The following is a 22488-nucleotide window of genomic DNA, read 5'->3' as shown; positions in this document are numbered from 1 at the left end:
TCTTTCAGGCCACATTTAAAGGCTGGATGGACATTATGTACGCTGCGGTGGACTCGAGAGACGTCAGTCCAACAATTCATTGTTTTATAAATTCTGATACTAATACTGGTACAGACATTGGTAGTTATACTTGCACTGGTATTAATGCTGGAATTGGCACTGGTGCACCAAACTCTTTCTGTGTAAGTTTCTTTAAAACTTTACACAGTGTTTCCACTGTAGTCAGCGCCCTTAAGTGAAGGCAGGGTTGTTATTGGGGCTTTGCACTTTTCTTGGTCTTGAGAAGCTGCAGAATTTCTAAACTGACACCATAACCTGTACTGTACATGTACTGGCAGATTGACAACTTCCTGCTAATCTTTTCCTCTTCTGCACTCGCCTTCGCCGTCACTTTTCAGGCACACTGACTATGCACTGAGTTATCTTGCTCTTATCACAACAAGAACACTGTGGAGGACATTGAATGTCTTTCCTATCAGTAGGTGTTTGTGAATATGAACAAGGAGACAAGCTTTGTCTGAGAAATGGCCGCAGGCAGTGAGACTGCTAAGAAAAAAAGAACTGTAGAATTTGGAAATCATAAATCAGAGCGAAGATGGCGAGGCGACCCAGGTTTCTCTGATTCTCTCTGATCTCTGATCTGTGGTCTGCAGTGTTTTAACTCCATGTTTTAGTATAGGCCCAGCTCACTTAGAACCTCTGTAGATGGGTTACAACAAAAACAGGACAGAATCGAGTGACCCTTTGGATACATCCATAACTGTTGCCAGTGAAACATGAAAATACCGATTCTGGGCCCCTTGGTGGAAACATGGCTTTATCCTGGTACTGGTACTAACATTGATACTGATACTGGACATGTAACTAGTACTGGTATTAACATTACTACAATTACAGGTACTCATAGTGATAGTTGTGCGAACTAGATACTGGTACAAACATACCATTGGTCTAATCATAACAGTAGAATACTGCATGTGTCTGTGTGCGTGCAGGTGGAGTCTCAGCCGATGTACGAAGCCAATCTCTATATGTACCTTTACTTTGTCTGCTTTATCATCTTTGGCTCCTTCTTCACCCTCAACCTCTTCATCGGAGTCATCATCGATAACTTCAACCAGCAGAAGGCCAAGATATGTTTCTATTCACTGACAGCCTGTTCAAATATTAATCGTTTCAATTGAAAGATCAACTTTAGCTTTGTTCAGATTCAGTTAATAAATATTCTGTTTCTCTTTTCTTTTTTCTTTACTTGGGAGGAACAGATATTTTCATGACAGAGGAGCAGAAGAAATATTACAATGCTATGAAGAAACTCGGTTCCAAGAAACCTCAGAAACCTGTTCCACGCCCTGAGGTGAGTTCAGTTATTTCCTTACTTTATTACAAAAAACAAGCAAACAAACAAACAAACAAAACATCCATTTGATGCTGTTTTCAATACATGGTGTGCTTCTTTTTCTGTCTCACTAGAATAAGTTCCAGGCTCTGGTCTTTGACCTGGTGACCAAACAGTTTTTTGACATCTTTATCATGGTGTTGATCTGTCTCAACATGGTAACCATGATGGTGGAGACAGACGAGCAGAGTGCAGAGAAAGAAATCATCCTGTACTGGGTCAACGTTGTCTTCATTATCATCTTTACCACAGAGTGTACTTTGAAGATCATTGCACTCCGGCAGCATTATTTCGCTGTCGGCTGGAACATTTTTGACTTTGTGGTCGTAATCCTGTCCATCGTAGGTGAGTTGGCACAGTGTCTTGTGATGTCATTGTCTCATCTGGTGATGTCATTGTCTTGTCCTTTCTCATGCGTCAGAATGTCGTCTCTTTACATGTCTTGAATTTTAGAAAATGGGGTGTTAAGTATGAGCAGTGATGGAGTGTTTTTTTGTTGTGTTTAGTCTTTACAATCATTTTCTCATTAACCCAGAAGAAGAAAAGAATGTTTCACATGTCAATGTGTCTGCCCTTCAGGCCTCCTCCTTGCTGACATCATAGAGAAGTATTTTGTGTCACCCACGCTCTTCCGTGTGATCCGATTGGCTCGTATCGGCCGAGTTCTTCGCCTCATTCGTGGAGCCAAGGGGATCCGGACACTACTGTTCGCCTTGATGATGTCACTTCCTGCCCTCTTTAATATTGGCCTCCTCCTCTTCCTCATCATGTTTATCTTCTCCATCTTTGGCATGTCTAACTTTGCCTATGTGAAGAAGGAAGCCATGATCGATGACATGTTTAACTTTGAGACGTTTGGGAACAGCATGATCTGTTTGTTTATGATTACCACATCAGCTGGATGGGACGGTCTGCTGAATCCCATCATGAATACGCCACCGGACTGCGACCCCAACATAGAGAACCCAGGATCAACAGTCAGAGGAAACTGTGGCAGCCCGGCGATAGGCATTGTCTTCTTCACCACTTACATCATCATGTCCTTCCTGGTCGTGGTCAACATGTACATTGCCATCATCCTGGAGAACTTCAACGTGGCCACAGAGGAGAGCAGCGACCCACTGTGTGAAGATGACTTTGAGATGTTTTATGAAACCTGGGAGAAGTTCGACCCTGACGCTTCACAGTTCATACAATACAGGTGATCCACACCTGCATTAGAAGATAATACTACTTTCTGTGAACTCGATGTTATTATGGGTAGTTATTGATCCTAATCTGACTCTGATGTGTTGCGTCCCACAGTAAATTATCAGATTTCTGCAACACTCTGAAGGATCCTCTGAGGATTTCCAAACCAAACACCATCAAACTGATCCACATGGATCTGCCTCTGGTTCCTGGAGACAAGATCCACTGTCTGGACATCCTGCTTGCACTCACTGCACAGGTAACATGACCTGGTCAAATATTTTGTCATGTTAGATTATTTCATCCAGTGTTTTTTATGTGTTGTTCCTTCATTTTAATTATGTCATATACTATGTGTGTTATTGTTTTTATATGTTTTTATTGTGTTATGTTTTATGTCACATTATGTTGTATTATAGTATATTACATGTGTGCAGGTTTTGGGTGATTCAGGAGAGATGGATGCTCTCAAAGCCAGCATGGAGGAGAAGTTTATGGCCAACAACCCCTCCAAGGTTCTATCCTATTCTAACCTTCTATTCTGTAGTTTTACCTATTATCTTAATTCACAAACTAAATTTATCTTTAATCATATTCATTCTCACAGATTATATTATTAATCTAGAAAAGATATTGATTGACTGATGCTGTTCATAATTTATCAAACTACACTGATGCCACTGATAACTATTATGGCCTACAGGTGTCATATGAACCAATCAGCAGCACTCTGCGGAGGAAACAGGAAGAAGTGGCAGCAATGGTGATCCAAAGAGCATACAGGAAACACCTCCTGCAGCGGACGGTCAAACTGGCATCATACAAATACAGAGAGAAGATGGAGGGACGCCGAGATGAGGAGTCACCGCCAGAGACTGAAGGACTTCTTTATAAACGAATCAGTCAGCTGTACGGAAACGGTGTAGAGACAGAGGATCCTGTCTCAGAGGTTTCAGGAGAGGATCCACCTACCCAGGTGGAGCTTCAGAGTGAGTTTCTCCTCCACACTGCTCCTCCCCTCAATGCCCCCAACATCCTGCGAGATGAGAGCCTGAGGGAGTCTATTGTCTGATGAAACACTTGTCCTGTTTCCTGCTGGAGAGGCAGTGGACTTATCTCTGTTAGCTATAGCTTCTGTAACAACTCAGCAGAGCACAGATCACAACAGAGACAACTCGCGTTAACGTCGGTCAGTTTGATGAGCAAATGCTGCAAATCTTCAACCATCTATGACTGAAAGTCTGCTCCAAGTTTTCTTGAACAGTGTTAGTTGATTGTTTGCTCTTCTGGCTTTGCACATGAAAATATTTATTACCACGTCTGCGTCATTTCCTGCTTGCGCTGAGGTGTTCTGGGAGTTTTTAATCTTCTAATAGAGCTCAGTCTTTGCAGGTAAACGATAAAAGGCCAGGTGATTTGTGCCTTACCAGGTGTATTTTAGTCATGCTGATCACATTATCACCTTGACTGGTCATCAGAGTTCTTGAGCGTGTTTGGGAGTCACCTACTGTGACCAGGTACTTTGATGAACATTTGAGATGACCGATCCTATGGTGTTATTCAGTGGTCAGATCCGACAGTTTAAGGGAAGCTAAGCTGTTCAGACAGCAGTAAAACTCTTCATGCAGAAAGTCTGTCACAAAGTCAGCCAACTCGTAGACATTCTCAAATATTTATTTCCTGCTCCATAAGAACTTCACTGTCAGTTCAGATCCAACCACTCCTGGTCCTCCTGCTCTGCCTCCATCACCTGACCTCCCCACCTACCTGCACACCTGTTTTCACTTTCCCTATCAGCCCTGCAGAATGTAAACCTTCTTTTGTGCTTCCACCTTAGCTTCCATATGCACGACACCTCGCCTGCCATTAACCTGAAGCCTTTTGAATAAGTTTGCCCGTTTTCTTCTGCCTGCCTGGTTTTGATTTTTGCCTGTTTTTGGACCACAAGCAAACATGAATGTTTACTTATCTTGTCTCTGAGTCTGCATCTGGGTTCAAATCTGTTTCTCTGTTGAGCCACTATACAGTGAGACAGAAACATCTGTCTTTGGCAGTTAAACAAGCCAGACATTTTGTTTTCTGTTTTACTATGTTTAATGAAGTTTCTTTGTAAGAGCTTCAGTGATTATTGACAGACCAGAGTGCAGAAGAGAGCGCAGCATATGAACACATTGATTTGTAGACTGAATGAGACTTACAGTAAATAGAGTTCAGGAAGATTCGAGAATGTTTCAGAGAAAATTAAACTACTGATGACAACTGCCACCACAGCTGAATTCAAATATTCCTGTTTTTATAATTGGGTGTGTTATTACCATTACCGTACAATGTTGATTCTGATTTTAACAGATGACAGACATCCTCATGTGAAACTACAGCAGGTGAACATGAGTCATATCACTGCAGTGACGATGAGGTGAACCAGCCAATGGGAGCCTAGAACTGGCTGCCAATCAGAGCTGGTTCTGACTAACTGAATTAATTACAATCAGTCATTTGCAAACACTTTTATCCAAAGCAACAGACACATATGAATTCACACACCAATGGAGCAGCATCGGGGGCACTTTTGGGGTTCAGTATCTTGCCCAAGGATACTGCGGCACGTGGCCAGGGATCAAACCACCGTCCTCCTGATTGGTGGACGACTGCCCTACCTCCTGAGTCACAGCCACCCCACATCAACAAACAACAACAAAGTCAACAAACTGACTGAGGAAGAGTTTTCAGGCACATTTTAATCTGTTTGTTCTTTTAATAGAAGGATGAATGGCAGGTCAAATTTGACCCTGAACTCTCTAATTGAGGCTACAACAGGTGACCAAAGAGAACAAGGGTCATGGTCAGAGAAAAATCTTATCTAGTTCAGCTGTAAGGGGGCGTCCATTTGTTCTAAAAAAATATTTAATCTGTCTGATTCTCTATGTCCTCAACTTCTGTTTCTGCATCCAAACATAACTTCATACTGAAAGCAATAGAGGTAAGGTTGTACTATTATTAGATTTTTGAACATGTGACAATAATGGAGGATTGTAATGTGTTTCAGAGGTTCAAGGCCCTCTAACATTGAATTCTGTGGTCATTTGTGTCCTCTGTAGTGGACATTTGGTTTTGGTCTATATCTTTTGACTCATTTGAGCTATCCTACTAAGTCCTGGTGTGTTCAGTGGAGGACATCCTGGCCTTTCCAATGATATCTCATGTGTTTGGGTGGGATGAGGGGAACTTTGTTTTCATGCTGAGACAAAATGGAGAAAAATACAAATGCCAGGAAAAGAGAAAAAGTAAGTCAAAAATTGTTAAGATATTGTTTTTTTAACTATGGTAATCATGTATTTTCTTGTTTATGAACATGTCAGGAATCATAAAATTGGAGTCGGAGTTCAGTAAAACATTTTGTTAGGAAAAATAATAGCAATGTTATGAATGTTTAATAATGTAAATTTTGTTCAGTGGTTCAACAAAGGATACGGGCCAAATGTTCAGGTTCATTTGAAAAATGGATTGACATTGTTGTTTTCTTGTCAGCCTATTATGATTTCGTTGTGTTATGGTGAAATCGTTCTGTTAGTCCACTACAGTGGACATGCTGTTAAATCTAAATTAAATTTATTTTATTTTTTTTAGTTGTTAGTTTTAGCTCCGAAGAAGCAGGAAATCACAAAAAAATTTAAATTAAAAGATACTTTTTTTTCCTTGGTTCTCAGGAGGATATATATATATATACACCAGCCGTTACTTATATTGGCATCTCACAGTGTCAGTAGGTGAACATCTTTATTGGGAGAGCTAGAAAGAGATTTGGAGTCTCTCACTTTTATTTTACAGCTGGAACATAACATGACGTCCACAGGGGATCTCATAATAATGTTACTTAGGCCACAAAAATCACTTTCACTTTATTCTGTATTATTTCATGTACTTTTTGTATGGTATATTGATATTGTAATATTATATTATCAATCTGTGCAGTAATTCTTGTTCACCTGAAACATCTGCTGTTTTTTTTCTTTTGTTTCTTTAAGAATTCACTCAGTTTGTCAAACTGTGATTACTTGTTGCTAAGAAGCCAATGCTTCATATGATTGGCAGGTGAGTGTCAGTCATTAGCCCGCTGATTGCTCAGTTATGAGTGTTTTGAATAATGAATGGCAGATGTGACTCTGCAGTGAAGACAAAGTGATTAAAGTTTCAAACTCTCCTGAAAATATTTCTTGTCATTCTTTAGGCTCACCTGACATTTACACCTTTTCACCTCTACATTTCCTCCTGCATACCTTTATATCCAAGCACCTGTACAGCTTTATATCAGTACATGTCAACACCTGCACACCTGAGCATGACATTACCTACACACCTATAGACCTTTATACCTGTACAACTGCACACCTTTATACCTGTAAGCATGTTTACACCTGTATGCACTAGTACAAACTAACAAATATTAATAGAAAAATAAATGCTGACTCATAAATGAAAAGGCCTGCTGTTCGTTTAGACAAAAAAAAGCTGTGTGATGGCCTCAGTCACAGTCTTGCCCATAGGCTGGTCCAGGGTGATGAGGTCCTTCAGACTGATGGCTATGTTGTGGAGCAGACACTGAGATGGTAAGTCAAGTCTGGGGGAAATCTGAACCAGGTGAAGCTGGCTTTCAGTATCCCAAATGTCATCTCTATCCTGACACTGGATTTGGTGAGGACTGCAATGAATCTCTCTTTGCAGCTCTGCATCAGGTTTAGGATAGGGGATCATTAAAAAAGGGCTGGCAGGTGTATCACCTGTCACCTAGCAACACTCCACTGAACAGCCATGTCAATAAAAAGGAATAGTGCCACGGACAGTGTCACAGAGTACAGTTTAAAGAACTTCACAACAAATAATATGCAATGTACAGTTGCCTTACACCACCCAAATGTTCAATTCAATTCAATTCAATTCAATTTTTATTTGTATAGCGCCAAATCACAACAGAAGTTGTCTCAGGACACTTTCCATATAGAGCTGGTACAGACTGAGCTCTGTTATCTACAAAGAAACCAACAATTCCCCCATGAGCAGCACTTGGCGACAGTGGCGAGGAAAAACTTCCTTTTAAGAGGCAGAAACCTTGAGCAGAACCAGACTCTGGGTGGGCGGCCATCTGCCTCCACCGGTTAGGTGAGAGAGGAAGAGCAAGAGAGGGAGAGTGAGAGCGACAGACAGACAGACAGACAGACAGACAGACAGACAGACAGACAGACAGACAGACAGACAGACAGAAAAGCAGTCAGAGAGAGAGAGAGAGAGAGAGAGAGACAGACAGAGAGACAGACATGCAGTCACAGTAACAGTGACAGTGGATGTAATAACAGCAGTAGCAGTTGCAGTGGATGTCAGGCAGGGCCAAGGCAGGAGACGCAGCTGAAATCCACAATCCAGATTCAGACACTGTCCATGGGAACCTGCAAGACGACAAAGCACAGAGACTCCGGGGAAGGAGCTAAGTTAGTAACACGCCGTGGTAGGACATGAGAGCGAGCAGATGGAGAGGGACAGAAGGACGGAGGAGCTCGGTGTATCTTTGGATGTCCCCCGACAGTCTAATCCTATAGCAGCATAACTAGGGGCTGGTCCAGGACCAGCCTGAGCCAGCCCTAACTATAAGCTTTATCAAAGAGGACAGTTTTAAGACGACTCTTAAATGTAGAGACAGTGTCTGCCTCCCGGACAAAGACTGAAGATGGTTCCACAGGAGAGGAGCTTGATAGCTAAATGCTCTGACTCCTGTTCTGCTTTTTGAGGCTTTAGGAACCATAAGTAGAAATGCATTCTGGGAACGCAGTGTTGGAGTAGGGCAATAAGGTACTATGAGCTCTTTAAGATAAGAAGGTGCCTGGCCATTTATGGCTTTGTAAGTAAGGAGGAGAATTTTAAACTCTATTCTAAACTTTACAGGGAGCCAGTGCAAAGTGGCGAGTATTGGAGAAATATGATCTCGCTTCCTGGTTTTTGTCAGAACACGTGCTGCAGCGTTCTGGAGCAACTGGAGAATATTCAGCAGCGAATTTGGGCAGCCTGATAGTAAAGAATTGCAATAATCCAGCCTGGAAGTTACGAATGCATGGACTAGTTTTTCTGCATCATTTTGAGATAAAATATGCCTGATTTTTGCGATATTACGTAGGTGAAAAAAGGCAGTCCTTGAAATTTGTTTTACATGGGAGTGAAAGGGCATGTCTTGGTCAAAGATAACTCCCAGATTCTTTACAGTGGTGCTGGAGGCCAGCGCAATGCCATCCATAGCTGCTATGTCATCAGAAAGTGACTTTCTAAGATGTTTAGGGCCGAATACTATAACTTCAGTTTTGTCCGAGTTTAGCATCAGAAAATTGCAGGTCATCCAGGTCTTTATGTCATGAAGACATGCTTGTAGTCTAGTTAACTGACTGGTTTCTTCCGGTTTCATTGATAAATATAGCTGGGTATCATCTGCATAGCAATGAAAATTTATTGAGTGCTTCCTGATAATCTTACCTAAAGGAAGCATATATAAGGTGAATAGAATTGGTCCAAGCACAGAACCCTGCGGAACTCCATAGCTGACTTTAGTGAGCACAGAGGAGTCGTCATTAACGCGTACAAACTGAGAGCGATCTGACAGGTAGGATTTAAACCAGCTTAGCGCAGTTCCCTTAATGCCAATGAAATGTTGCAGTGTCTGCAATAGGATGCCATGGTCAATGGTGTCAAATGCAGCACTAAGATCCAGTAAGACTAGTACAGAGACAAATCCTTTATCAGATGCAATTAGAAGGTCATTTGTAACTTTAACCAGTGCTGTCTCTGTGCTATGATGCACTCTAAATCCTGACTGGAAATCCTCGAATAAACTATTATTGTTTAGAAAGTCGCACAGCTGATTGGCAACTGCTTTCTCAAGAGTTTTTGAGAGAAAGGGAAGGTTGGATATCGGTCTATAGTTGGCTAAAACCCCTGGATCAAGAGTAGGCTTTTTCAGTAGCGGTTTTATCACAGCTACTTTAAAGGACTGTGGTACGTAGCCTGTTGATAAAGACAGATTGATCATGTCTAAAACTGAAGAGTCAATTAGAGGTAATACTTCTTTAAACAGCTTAGTCGGGATAGGATCTAAAATACAGGTAGATGATTTTGATGATGAAATTATTGAAATTAGTTGGTGAAGGTCAACAGGAGTAAAACAGTCTAAAGCTGCGACAGACTGAGTAACAGTTTCTATGATTTCTGCGTTTGAAGACAAAACAGTACCTGTTAACGGCAGGAGTCGATGAATTCTGTCTCTAATAGTTAGAATTTTATCATTAAAGAAGCTCATGAAGTCATTACTGTTCAGAGCTAAAGGAATACATGGTTCAACAGAATTATGGCTCTCTGTCAGCCTGGCTACAGTGCTGAAGAGAAACCTGGGATTGTTCTTATTTTCCTCTATTAGTGCAGAGTAATAGGCTGCCCTGGCACAGTGCAGACTCCCTGAAGATCCAGAAGTCATGGACTGGCCCAGCCCTGATTGCCTCAACCCTGGTGACCATACAGTGATGGTCACCAGGGTTGAAGTCATCTGTAAAAGTATTCGCGTTGCATTTAACAATACTTCCATTAGATAAGAGCATTGTTCGTGTGCTCCATGGTGGAGCGAAAAGATTGTCCAACCTGTGATGAGTGAATATATGAACAATTTCATATGTGCTGAAAGGGAATTACCTTCAATCATCCAGGCTACTGAAACTTCTGCAAACTCCAGTGTCTGTGCAGGCAATGTCTGCAATGACCAAACAATGAGTATCCTTATTTAGAGCCGTCCCGCTCCGATACAATACGGTTAGGAGGAACTTTTGAAAATTGGTAAATCTGCTGTTCAGCAGCTGTTTGGGATGTGCAGGAAACACAGACGGAGCACTCATTCAGATGAGACGGTGCTGCCATCTTTCCATTTGACCAATGTCCACTCTTTAACAGATAACATGGATGAACTGCTGCTCCTGAGCACAACAAACACAGACTTGTGCAGATCTGCCGCCCCGTGCTTTATTGAAACCACACACCTGCCCAGTTTTCACCTCCCCAACAGCAGGGGAGGAAGAATCTTCTTCCACATGCACAAAGGTTGGTGTGTGGATGTCACAGTGTTGAAGAAATCACATAGCACTCACCCAGAGACCATATTCACAAACTGTAAAGCCTTTTATTCACCACAGGAGTCCTCGTTTATTCTGGTCTGTGCTTACGTTCCACCTCAAGCCTGTTAGTTAGGTTTCACAACACCTGGCTGAGCAGGTAACTAACACAGAGCTGAAACATTCAGACTCTCTGCTGAATGTTCTTCAACAGAGCAAATCTCAGCCACAAATTGTCAAAATACAGACAGCACATGAAGTGTCCCAAAAGGGACAGTAATACACTAGACCTGTGCTGCACAATATTAAAGGATGCGTGTCGCTCTGCTGTCCCCCCTGCAGCCTGTGGGTTCTGCAATCATTGTTTGGTTTATCTTCTTCCAACCTACAGGCAGAAACTGAACTCTGCTAAGCCGGTAGTTAAGACTGGAAAGATGGACCACTGATGCAAAGCTGAACTACAGGTCTGCTTTGACAGCACTGGTCAGAGTGTTTCTGAGGCTGCTGCAGCAGATCAGGATGACAAAGGAGATTAAAGCAGCAAAGAGGTGCTACACCAGAAAGCTGGAGAACAGCTTTGCAGGTAACAACCCTTCATCAGTGTTGAGGAAACTGCAGGACATCACCAATGATGGGCCCACGTCAAGACCCATCACCCACCCCAGCAACCCCGACATCAGACGACCATTCACACCACCGTCATCATTCTCACCTGTCCCCACTGACCCCCCACCAGAACTCAGGATCTGTGAACAGGATGTGCATCACGTCTTCAAGAGACAGAACATTAGGAAGGCTTCAGGTCCAGACGGCATGTCCTCCTCCTGTCTGAAAGCCTGTACTGACCAGCTGACGCCCATCTTCACACAGATCTTCAATAAATCACTGGAGCTGTGTGACGTCCCCTCATGCTTCAAACTCTTCAAAAACTCTGGTGCCAAAAAGAATCTTCCACCTCAGGATTAAATCATTTCAGGCCCATCGCCCTGATGTCTGTGGTCGTGAAATCCCTTGAGAGATTGGTGTTGACTCAGCTGAAAGACATCACAAGCCCCCTGCTGGACCTCCTATGCCTACCAGGTGAACAGGTCAGTGGAGGACGCAGTCAACATGGGGCAGAACTACATCCTGCAACAGAGGGGATGATTCCACTTCCTGCCTGGCTCAGAGGCAGAGCAGCAGCTGTTGTTGTCAAATCTAAATGGGCAAAGTTCAAAGAGAAAGACAAGAAGAGCAACAGCTGCCAACAGATCTGACATTACTTATGATTACGTCACACACCCTAAACACACACACACACACACACACACACACACACACACACACACACACACACACACACACACACACACAGAGTTTCTTGTTTCAGCCGCTGTGTGTTTCAGAGACATTGAATAGTATTGCTAACGGGAAAAATTGAAAATTGCGCATGGATTAAGCTGAGTGCCTGTCACTATTGCACATTAGATAAAAAGACATGTAACGCAGTGTATAAAAAGAAAAAATATGGATATATGGACTTGATACAAAAAAGATAAATATGTAATATTGAAGAAAATGTGTAATATTGCACAAGACATTATATTACACATACAGTGCAAAACAGTAAATATGTAAAGGCAGTGCTACATTAAAGAATACTAGAGTTGAATAGTCTGAATTAATAAAAATAATTACTGTTTTGTATTGATTTTTACAGATTCATCAGCTACTTGTGGTGTCTGTTAGTAGAGTCTCAGCAGAGGTTTATTCTGATGTGTCTTCATCAGCAGAGAAACATGTTGACTGTAAACTGATGTGAGCAGAAAACATTCTTCTCTTCCTCTCAGTCAGTGTGCAGCTGTCGCCCTCTGCTGGACCACCTCTGACTTACACTTCTTTACAGTCACAGGTAAGATATCTGCAAGGATTATAGGTCTAAAATAGATCAGCAGACATGGAGACTATTTCAGCTACAGACCATAGCTCCAAAAACATGCATGGCGAAGACTTTATAGTAAAAAAATTAAAGGAGGTCATTGATATCAATGAGAGCTAATATACAACTTAAACAAAAACATATGATTTTGCCCAAAATTACAGTTGGTCATTTGCAGACGCTCTTATCCAAAGTGACGTTCATATGAATTCACACAATGATGGCGCAGCATCAGGGGCAGTTTTGGGGTTCAGTATCTTGCCCAAGGATACTTCAGCATGTGGACTCGAGGGATCGAACCACCAACCTCCTGATCAGTGGACAACCGCTCTGCCTCCTGAGCCACAACCACCCCAAATTAAACAGTTCATTGTAAGGACATTTTTGAAAGTGTGTTTTTCATAAAGTTAAGACAACTTTCATTTATTTAACCCAACATCACAAATCAAAATGAAAAAGTGAACCTCAGGAAGAGCAACAGTGGTGGGATCCTAGTACCTAGTCTACGCATATTTTTTATTCTCTTCTATGTCTCCTTTTATATTCCTGCTCCTATTGCTGTAACACCAAAATCTCCCCGGTGGAGGATTAATAAAGTTATATCTTATCTTAAACAGATCTTATTACAACAAATGGATAATGGGCACTGGGAGATGTTGTGTGTAGATGCAGAGAGGAGCAGTCAGGTGAGTCAGCAGGTCCTTCAGGTGGTGGACTGGAGCTGAGCAGGTTTGAGACATGCCGCTTATCCCTTTCGGAGTCGCGGGGGGGCCGGAGCCTATCTCGGCTGTCAACGGGCGGGAGGCGGGTACACCCTGGACCCCGATCGCAGGGCACATACACACAACCATTCACACACTCACACCTCGGGGCAATTTAGAGTCACCAATCAACCTAACGAGCATGTTTTTGGTCTGTGGGAGGAAGCCGGAGAGAAGCCACGCATGCACGGGAACAACATGCAAACTTCACACAGAAAGGCCCGACCCGGGAATTGAACCTGCGACCTTCTTGCTGTGAGGCATGCGCACTACCTGCTGCCCCACCATGCAGCCCCATTCCTAAACAATGTACAACAATTACAAACTTAAATTTATTGCAATCAAGAAAACATGAGCCGCCATTTTAGATCTGTCTGTGTCTGGTAAAGGATAAACAAGGAAGTTAACGATGTAGCTCGCTGCCAGTCCATTAAGAACTTTGTATGCAGGGAGGAGGCTTAAAATCACACCTGAATGTTACAGGAAGTCAGCGCAGAGCAGCAGAAACTGGACTAATGTGGTCTCTGCTCTCGGTTCAGGTTCATAGTCGAGCTGCAGAGTTTGGAATGACTCAGTGGTTTTCTTCTGGACGTCAGTAAATGGAGCGTTACAGTCATCGAGCCAGCTTGAAATAAAGGCACGAATCAGTTTTTCAGCATCTTTTTTTGTTTAGAAATGGTTGTTCTTCAGCCTTTTCTAAGGTGACAAAATAATGTCACTGTATTGGTGCAAAGATACAGTTCTAAGGTGGTCATTCTGTTTCAGTGTTGACCCAACAACAGAAAACTGGGAATGTGACAGATTCTCTGCTTCCTGCTTGAGTCCACTGCAGGGGGCAGTGTCACCTGCACAGGTGAGCTACGTACACTCTGATCGTGTGTCATTATCACCATGGAGACCAGATGAAGCAGGGCTATTAAAATGAATGACTTTCTGCTGTGAGTCTGTGAATAATCAAATAACCTGAGTCAGTGAGAAGGTCACAGTTAAACATCACAACACACACACACACACACACACACACACACACACACACACACACACACACACACACACACACACTGATCATACACAGTGTTGTTGATCCTGCCTGCAGTAGTTAAAGAGAATTAATCATTGATATTGGCTGATATTGGCTCCTGCAATCAATCGCCTACTCAACTACTTGGGGAGAAGTCAGTGACTACTAAAATGCAGCAGTCGTGAATGTCATACCTCAAGCCTGAAACTGTCTCTGAGCAAAGGAAACAAAAACCAAATCTCAGCTGCTTCACCTCAGCTGTCTGGTTTGGATCGGCCACCGACAGTCAGTCAGGACTGCAGAGACGATCGCTGGTGTCAGCCTGGCCTGCATTCAGGACTGAACCAGATCCAAACAGTGCAAACAGACGCTCTGTGATGTTGTGGTGTGACTCGTGCTACATTAACTGATGCTGGACTTGAACAGTCTGACAGCTGCTGGAATGAAGGAGCTGTTTAAGGCCTCCACCTTCTCATGCAGGGGGTGGGATGGATGGTCCATGATTGATGTAAGCTTGGCTAACATCCTCCTCTCACCCATCTCCTCAGTGTTGTCCAGAGCGCCGACCAGGACAGAGCCAGCTCTCCTGAGCAGTTGTTGTCTTTTCTGTCCCTCTCGTTTTTGGTTTTCAGGCCTCCCCAAACCTCTGTGGCGTGGTTTCCCCTGAAGACACTCCTCCAGCCTCCTCCTGTAACTGTCTTTGCCTCTCCTTATCTCCCCTCCACAGAGTTCCAGAGGTTACAGAGCAGCGGTTCAATGTGTTGTCTGGTTTATTTCCTCAGTCGTCGGGTTTCTGCTTCTTGGCTGTCAAACAGTTGTTTGTGCTTGATTTCAGGACCGAAACTAAGTTCAATTCAATTCAATTCAATTTTATTTGTATAGCACCAAATCACAACAGAAGTTGTCTCAGGACACTTTCCATACAGAGCTGCTACAGACCAAACTCTTTTATCTACAGAGGACCAACAATTCCCCCATGAGCAGCACTTGGAGACAGTGACGAGGAAAAACTTCCTTTAACAGGCAGAAACCTCAGACTGAACCAGGATCAGGGTGGGCGGCCATCTGCCTCCACCGGCTGGGTGAGAGAGGAAGAGCAAGAGACAGACAGACAGACAGACAGACAGACAGACAGACAGACAGACAGACATGCAGTCACAGTAACAGTGACAGTGGATGTAATAACAGCAGTAGCAGCTGCAGTGGATGTCAGGCAGGGCCAAGGCAGGAGACGCAGCTGAAATCCACAATCCAGATTCAGACACTGTCCATGGGAACCTGCAAGACGACAAAGCACAGAGACTCCGGGGAAGGAGCTAAGTTAGTAACACGCCGTGGTAGGACATGAGAGCGTGCAGATGGAGAGGGACAGAAGGACGGAGGAGCTCGGTGTGTCTTTGGATGTCCCCCGACAGTCTAATCCTATAGCAGCATAACTAGGGGCTGGTCCAGGACAAGCCTGAGCCAGCCCTAACTATAAGCTTTATCAAAGAGGACAGTTTTAAGACGACTCTTAAATGTAGAGACAGTGTCTGCCTCCCGGACAAAGACTGAAGATGGTTCCACAGGAGAGGAGCTTGATAGCTAAATGCTCTGACTCCTGTTCTGCTTTTTGAGACTTTAGGAACCGTAAGTAGAAATGCATTCTGGGAACGCAGTGTTGGAGTAGGGCAATAAGGTACTATGAGCTCTTTAAGATAAGAAGGTGCCTGGCCATTTATGGCTTTGTAAGTAAGGAGGAGAATTTTAAACTCTATTCTAAACTTTACAGGGAGCCAGTGCAGAGCGGCGAGTATTGGAGAAATATGATCTCGCTTCCTGGTTTTTGTCAGAACACGTGCTGCAGCGTTCTGGAGCAACTGGAGAATATTCAGCAACCAATTTGGGCAGCCTGATAGTAAAGAATTGCAATAATCCAGCCTGGAAGTTACGAATGCATGGACTAGTTTTTCTGCATCATTTTGAGACAAAATATGCCTGATTTTTGCGATATTACGTAGGTGAAAAAAGGCAGTCCTTGAAATTTGTTTTACATGGGAGTGAAAGGACATGTCTTGGTCAAAGATGACTCCCAGATTCTTTACAGTGGTGCTGGAGGCCAGCGCAATGCCATCCATAACTGCTATGTCATCAGAAAGTGACTTTCTAAGATGTTTAGGGCCTACTACTATAACTTCAGTTTTGTCCGAGTTTAGCATCAGAAAATTGCAGGTCATCCAGGTCTTTATGTCATGAAGACATGCTTGTAGTCTAGTTAACTGGTATTTTCCTCTTTGGTAAATGTGAAGATTGTCCTTCTGATTAGGCATTTAGTTTGAAAAATGTCATTAAATAGTGAAATCTACATCAGAATATTAGCTGGGCCCAGAACTGCTGTGCGAATGTGCAACATATTATAACCAAAAACGTGAATCACCAACTTGAAGTTTGGCCACATGGAGCCTCCACCGGACAGCTAAAGTGAACTATTTCTGATGTTTCAGCCATAGATCATAAAAAATTACATATATAAAACATTGATGTTGGACATACTTTAAATTAGGGGTGTCAGAGAAGTCAGAGAGAGTCATTTCTGTCAGAAAATACAACCTGAAATACTTTTACTGGTTATTGAAACAGTCAGCAGATGGAAAAGGACTCAAAGAGGAAAGAGAAAAACAATCTTTGTGTTGGTTTGTCATCTTGTCATCACGCTTTTATCACCTGTAGGCTAGATTACTGTAACGCTCTTCTTTCTGGTCTCTCTAAAAAAAGCATTACTCCACTACAGCATCTTCAAAACTCAGCTGCACGAGTTCTGACGAGGACCAGAAAGACAGCACACATTACACCACTTTTAAAGTCTCTGCACTGGTTACCTGTCTGCTTCACAATCGATTTTAAGGTCCTCTTAATGGTTTTTAAAGCTTTTTAAAGCTCTTAATGGTCTTGGTCCTAATTATTTATCTGATTTGCTTTTGACATATGTGCCCTCTAGAACTCTCAGGTCTTCAGGCAGCGCCCTTTTAATTACTCCATATAATACACATGGTGAGGCGTCCTCGTACCATTACGGCCCACGCTTGAGGAACAGTTTGCCTGAGGACATGAGGAAAACAGAGAATGTGGACATTTTTAAAAGCAAACTCAAGACTTACCTTTTTAGTCTGGCTTTTAACTAAATTTTATTTATTATTTTTAACCTTTTAGTCTGGTTCTTTGAATTCTATTTATTTTATTTATTTATCTATTTATTCATTTACTTTATCTTTTTAGACTGGTTGTTAATTGAATCTTATTTATTTGATTATTTTTACCTTTTAGTTTTAGTAATGATTTATCGCTCTGATGTTTCCTCACTTCAAAGTGGCGAGTGGATATCGTTTCCTCAGTTTTCCTCAGTTTTTCAGTTTTTCTTAATTACCTCAGTGTTTTTAAATTTGTGTGTGTGTGTGTGTGTGTGTGCGTGCGTACCTATGTGTATCAATGGTGTCTTTTATTTGTTGTATTGCTTTTATGTAAAGCACTTTGGGCTGCTCGTTTGTATGAAAAGTGCTCTATAAATGAAGTTTGATTGATTGATCTCTTTGTAGCTTTCATCTTACCAAGCAAACATCAGTGGTGTTTGTTCATGGGGCGAAGCTGTTTTTGTTTGTCGTCTCATGTATCTGAGCCGATGTCCCTGGTCGTATCGCTGTCATAGAACGTTGAATAAATTCACCTTCCTGCGTGATGTCAGTGCTAAATGTCTGACCTCAGATCAGTAACGGCTGTGAATAAATTCACTTCACCGAGGACAAAAACATCAAGCATCTGTTTTCTAAAAGTAGATCTGACATTTTCCCATTTTTACATCAGCACCATGTTTCACCTAAAACTCAGAACATCGACATTAAACATTCAAGCTGTTCACAGTCATGTCGTTTGACAGAGTTAACATTTGTTATCCCACAGTTTTGCTTCTGTTCTCAATCCGTTGATCAGCATTAAAAACGTTTCACAGAGCTGCTTCCTGCTCATTTTCATCCTGTATAAAAACTTCACAGATCAAATGTGCTTCACGTTAAAATTCACTTCTTGTTCTGAAGAAGCATCAACACGCAGCTGAACGTTTGAATATTTAAGAATCTGAATGAACACTCATGTGATTTATTGATCAGTCGAGACCATTTGCAGCAGCAGAAGTTCAGTCTTGATTTTAAAAAGGTCCCAACGCCAAAACTGAACTTTGAAACTAAACCCGAAGATGTTCACCATGAAACCATGTAACCCCAACCCGAACAGCACTAAAGTACTGCTTACATGCTAATACATCACATGTCCTCCTGCCAGACTTTTACTTTTGAATCTTTAAGTACATTTTGATAATACTCTCTACTTAACTCAGAGCAAACAATGTGAATGTAGGCTTTTACTTGCACTGCATAATGTCATGTATTTTTATTGTGTGGCACTGCTACATTTCCTGAAGTAAAAGATTTGAATACTTCTTCCACCACTCGGAATACTTCACATTCACAAAATACTAATGCCCATACCAGTGTTTTGTGCATAAAGTACTAAAAGTAAAAGTACTCCATAAGGACAGAACAGCCCCGGTCACAATGACTAATACAACTGCTTATTGTTTATCATTTCCAGATACTAGTACTTGAGTATTTCTTCTACTTCTCTTTTATTCTCTCCTGTTCTATGTTGTTTTCCATTGTTCTCCACAGTTCTCTACTCTTCTCTGTTAGTCTCTTCTAAACTGTGTGCTGATTGACGACTTCATATTTTTGCTTTCTTTTCAGGTAAAAAGTGACATCTTTGTCTCAACGTGCTGCCACTTTATTGTCAAGCGAAACACAAAGTTTTTAGATCTGGATCAGTTTTTCAGCCTCAGCTGTCAGCAGTAAGAGATCTAAAAATTCTATTCCAACTCCATTCTGTCTTCTCTACCTGCATTTTGTCCCCATAAGGAAGGTGAGTCCCCACAATGTGACTGTGTAAACAGACTTATTGCCCCCCCCCCCCCCCCCCCCCCCCACACACACACACACACACACACTTGGTGGTGTCGTTTCATGTTTCTGTGGATGAATTAAATCATGAAGTTTTCTGCCATAAAAACCCAAAAGTCTGAGCTGAGAACATCAGAACACACTGAACTCAGATCAGAGGGACCAAAAATCTGAACCTGAACCAGAAGAGGAACTGATCCCAGACCAGCCATGCACAGAGGTACGACAGAGGATTCATTGGCTCGTTTATTTTTCAGTTCACGTTTGGCTGTTTATTTTTGTTAGTGTTGATTTCTTGACACGTGTGCTGAAGATAAAACCAACAGAAAAGCATCGCTGCACTGAGTGATGTCACACTGCGCTGTGGAGCACTGTGACATCACCACGCTTAAAGCAGCAGAGCAGTTTGAGCCAATAAAACTTAGTCTGATGATCATAAACTGATCACTGAAGACCAGAAAGTGTTTGTCACCTGAGGAAAGGTGAGTCTGACCGTCACATTTCTCTGGCTCACTTCTCTCTCACCTCTCACTCACCTGTCTCTCTCTCTGTGTGTCTTTGCCTCACCTGTCATCCTCCCAGTCGTCCTCCTGCTGTCGGTGGTGTCTCTGGGTGTGTCCTCTCAGCCAATCACAGACGGCCAGCGTCTGTTTTCCATCGCTGTCAGCAGAGTTCAACACCTCCACCTGCTCGCTCAGAGACTCTTCTCTGACTTTGTAAGTCTATGGCAGCTCGCAGGGACAAAAAGATGAGATCACAGGGAGGAGTGTGATGTCATTAACCATCACTGTGTTTTTTCTGTGTGTATTTCTGTCTGTGTGTGTTTGTTAGGAGAGCTCTCTGCAGACTGAGGAGCAGCGTCAACTCAACAAAATCTTCCTGCAGGATTTTTGTAACTCTGATTACATCATCAGTCCCATCGACAAGCATGAGACACAGCGCAGCTCTGTGAGAGTGCCACACTGCAAATACTACATCTGCAGTACACAGTACTACACAACACGCAGTACAAGAGGATAGAACAGGAAACAACAGGGAATAAGCTGCGTCAGTACTAAAGCTCAGCCTCAAGCAGCAGAAAGCACATGGCCGAGAAATACTCAAAGCAGAGTAGATTTATTTCCACGTGTACATCGGAAGCTTTTGAAGGTGGGGTTCAAATATCTTGCTTAAACGAACACATACAGTAAAATATGTATGAGGAGTATAAATGGCAGCAGAAAACATTTCATTCACAACATGAAGCAGATTGGACTAAAACCTTCCTCTTTGAACCACGTACAGCAGCTACAGTACGTCCATAAACATGATGTTTCCTGCTGTCACATGATGCTGCTTTAAGGTCAACATGGAAACACCTGAAACTGTACAGGTGTCACATACGCTGGGTGTTAGACATGTTCTTACAGGAAACACAACCACTCATCCATCCATTTTCTATAGCGCGTATCCCTTTCGGGGTTGCGGGGGGTGCTGGAGCCGTCAATGGGCGAGAGGCGGGGTACACCCTGGACCGGTCGCCAGTCGATCGCAGGGAACACAGAAAATATGATGCGCATCAGGCTGTGTCCCCTATCATCTGATTGGTTGTAGAGTTGAAACTTTTGACTATCTCCTATCATCTGATTGGTTGTAGGTGTTGAAGCTGTTGTCTATCTCCTATCGATTGGTTGAGTCTTGGGAGTTTCCCAGTCGTTCTCTGTCTGGAGGTTCTGCTCCAAGGAACCAGATTTCACCCAAATTGTCTGAACTGAAGACCGGAATCCTGCTTCTGATCAGGGTGGGAACACGCACGCACATAAATCATTGTACACACTTATCTGATCTGACTAATCAGCTCACCTGTGCGAGAAACCATCTGTTCCTGCAGGCCAATCAGGACGGAGCAGAGATCTTTCCTGATAGCTCCACCCTTCAGTTGGCTCCTTATGGAAACTATTATCAAAGTCTTGGAGCTGACGAGTCACTGAGACGAACGTATGAACTGCTGGCCTGCTTCAAGAAAGACATGCACAAGGTGAGGAAGAGGAGGGTGATGATGTAATGATGATGAGGCAGATGTAAATGTAATGTAATAATGAGGATGATTGTGTTTACAGGTGGAGACCTACCTGACGGTAGCTAAATGTCGACTCTCTCCAGAAGCCAACTGCACCTTGTAGCTCCACCTCTCTACTATGAAGCCACTCCTCCTGATGATTATGTAATCATGTGTGTTCTGTAGCTCCACCTCCATTCTCTCTGACTCTGCTAACTAGTGCAGTAGCATTAGCACTAGCATTAGCTTTAGCCCCTGTTTGGTGGATTTTTTTTTTTTGAGGCACTGTTAGTGTTTTAGTGTTGAAGTCCAAGTGACAATGAAATTGAAGGTTTTCTGGTGTCATTATGATTACATCTGTGGACAGGAAGTGATGTCATATTGTCAACATGTGAAATAAAGTCTGCGCTGCATTGCATTCAGTTTTGTTTGTGTGTTGATGAGTCATGAATTTTCTCTGCAGATGTTCAGCATTTCTTCTTCTTGTCTTCGGGCTTATTTTTCTCTGTCCTTTTTTGTTCTAGTCACAAACTGTAACTGTGAAAGATCTTAAAGCTCCCTGAGGCCCAGACTGCGAGGCTGGACCTCGTAATGAAACGGACTTTGTCTTAGAGAACAGTTCCTCCTCATGACAAGCATCAATGATTGGTGCTGCAGGGATGCCAGGGAGGGCTGGGGTCCTTCTCTCCACATCACTTCTCATCTGTGTTACGTGATGTTCTTGTTCTTTAATGTCATCCAATTTGTGACTTCGTAGAAATTATTTGTTTTAGGACTGCTTCAAGCACTTTTTAATCAAGTAAACTTTTTTGTGGAATAATCCAAGATAATGTCTTCAGATGTCTTTGTTTTCAGTTCAAAACTCAGTTCAGTTTCCTGTGATATAAAACAAAGAGAAACAGAGAGTCTGCCATTCTGGAGACACTGACACCAGGTTGTTGATTGATAAATTACTTCACAAGTTGAACAAATTCACAAATTGTTTGAGCATCCATTTCTTTGGAAGAACTAATTTGGTAAAATACAAAAGGTGTGAATCAATAGTC

The 22488-nt window shown here is 42.6% G+C and overlaps 2 protein-coding genes across 2 annotated transcripts in view; both read left to right on the top strand.

The window, feature by feature from the left end:
* The window catches only part of scn4ab (sodium channel, voltage-gated, type IV, alpha, b), a 28851-nt gene extending 24954 nt beyond the window's left edge, over positions 1-3897 (top strand). The window contains exons 23-30 of the mRNA XM_070982031.1: positions 9-62; positions 996-1133; positions 1253-1357; positions 1474-1744; positions 1979-2600; positions 2705-2849; positions 3028-3105; positions 3294-3897. Coding sequence (XP_070838132.1) covers positions 9-62; positions 996-1133; positions 1253-1357; positions 1474-1744; positions 1979-2600; positions 2705-2849; positions 3028-3105; positions 3294-3662 — 1782 coding nt within the window. The 3' untranslated portion in view covers positions 3663-3897. The remainder of the gene's footprint in view (positions 1-8; positions 63-995; positions 1134-1252; positions 1358-1473; positions 1745-1978; positions 2601-2704; positions 2850-3027; positions 3106-3293) is intronic.
* Positions 3898-11241: 7344 nt separating this feature from the next.
* On the top strand, positions 11242-21566 carry gh1 (growth hormone 1). The gene is made up of 7 exons (XM_070981529.1): positions 11242-11615; positions 11699-11810; positions 19887-20120; positions 20236-20352; positions 21041-21184; positions 21275-21421; positions 21504-21566. Exons 1-7 carry the CDS (start codon positions 11242-11244, stop codon positions 21564-21566), a joined length of 1191 nt encoding a protein of 396 aa, XP_070837630.1.
* The last annotated feature ends 922 nt before the right edge of the window (positions 21567-22488 follow it).

Source organism: Chaetodon trifascialis, chromosome 15 (assembly GCF_039877785.1).
Source record: "Chaetodon trifascialis isolate fChaTrf1 chromosome 15, fChaTrf1.hap1, whole genome shotgun sequence".
NCBI classification, from domain to species: domain Eukaryota; kingdom Metazoa; phylum Chordata; class Actinopteri; order Chaetodontiformes; family Chaetodontidae; genus Chaetodon; species Chaetodon trifascialis.
Note: the sequence above shows the minus strand (reverse complement) of the source record. Positions and strands in the feature narration are given on the sequence as shown.

What these genes read in the sequence shown, in the direction of transcription:
- gh1 (XM_070981529.1), top strand. Translation starts at nt 11,242, where the DNA reads ATGACAAAGGAGATTAAAGCAGCAAAGAGGTGCTACACCAGAAAGCTG. An exon ending in TTCAATAAATCACTGGAGCT is followed by an intron (nt 11,616 to 11,698) that starts GTGTGACGTCCC and finishes AAATCATTTCAG; the next exon opens with GCCCATCGCCCTGATGTCTG. An exon ending in AGAGACTCTTCTCTGACTTT is followed by an intron (nt 20,121 to 20,235) that starts GTAAGTCTATGG and finishes TGTGTTTGTTAG; the next exon opens with GAGAGCTCTCTGCAGACTGA.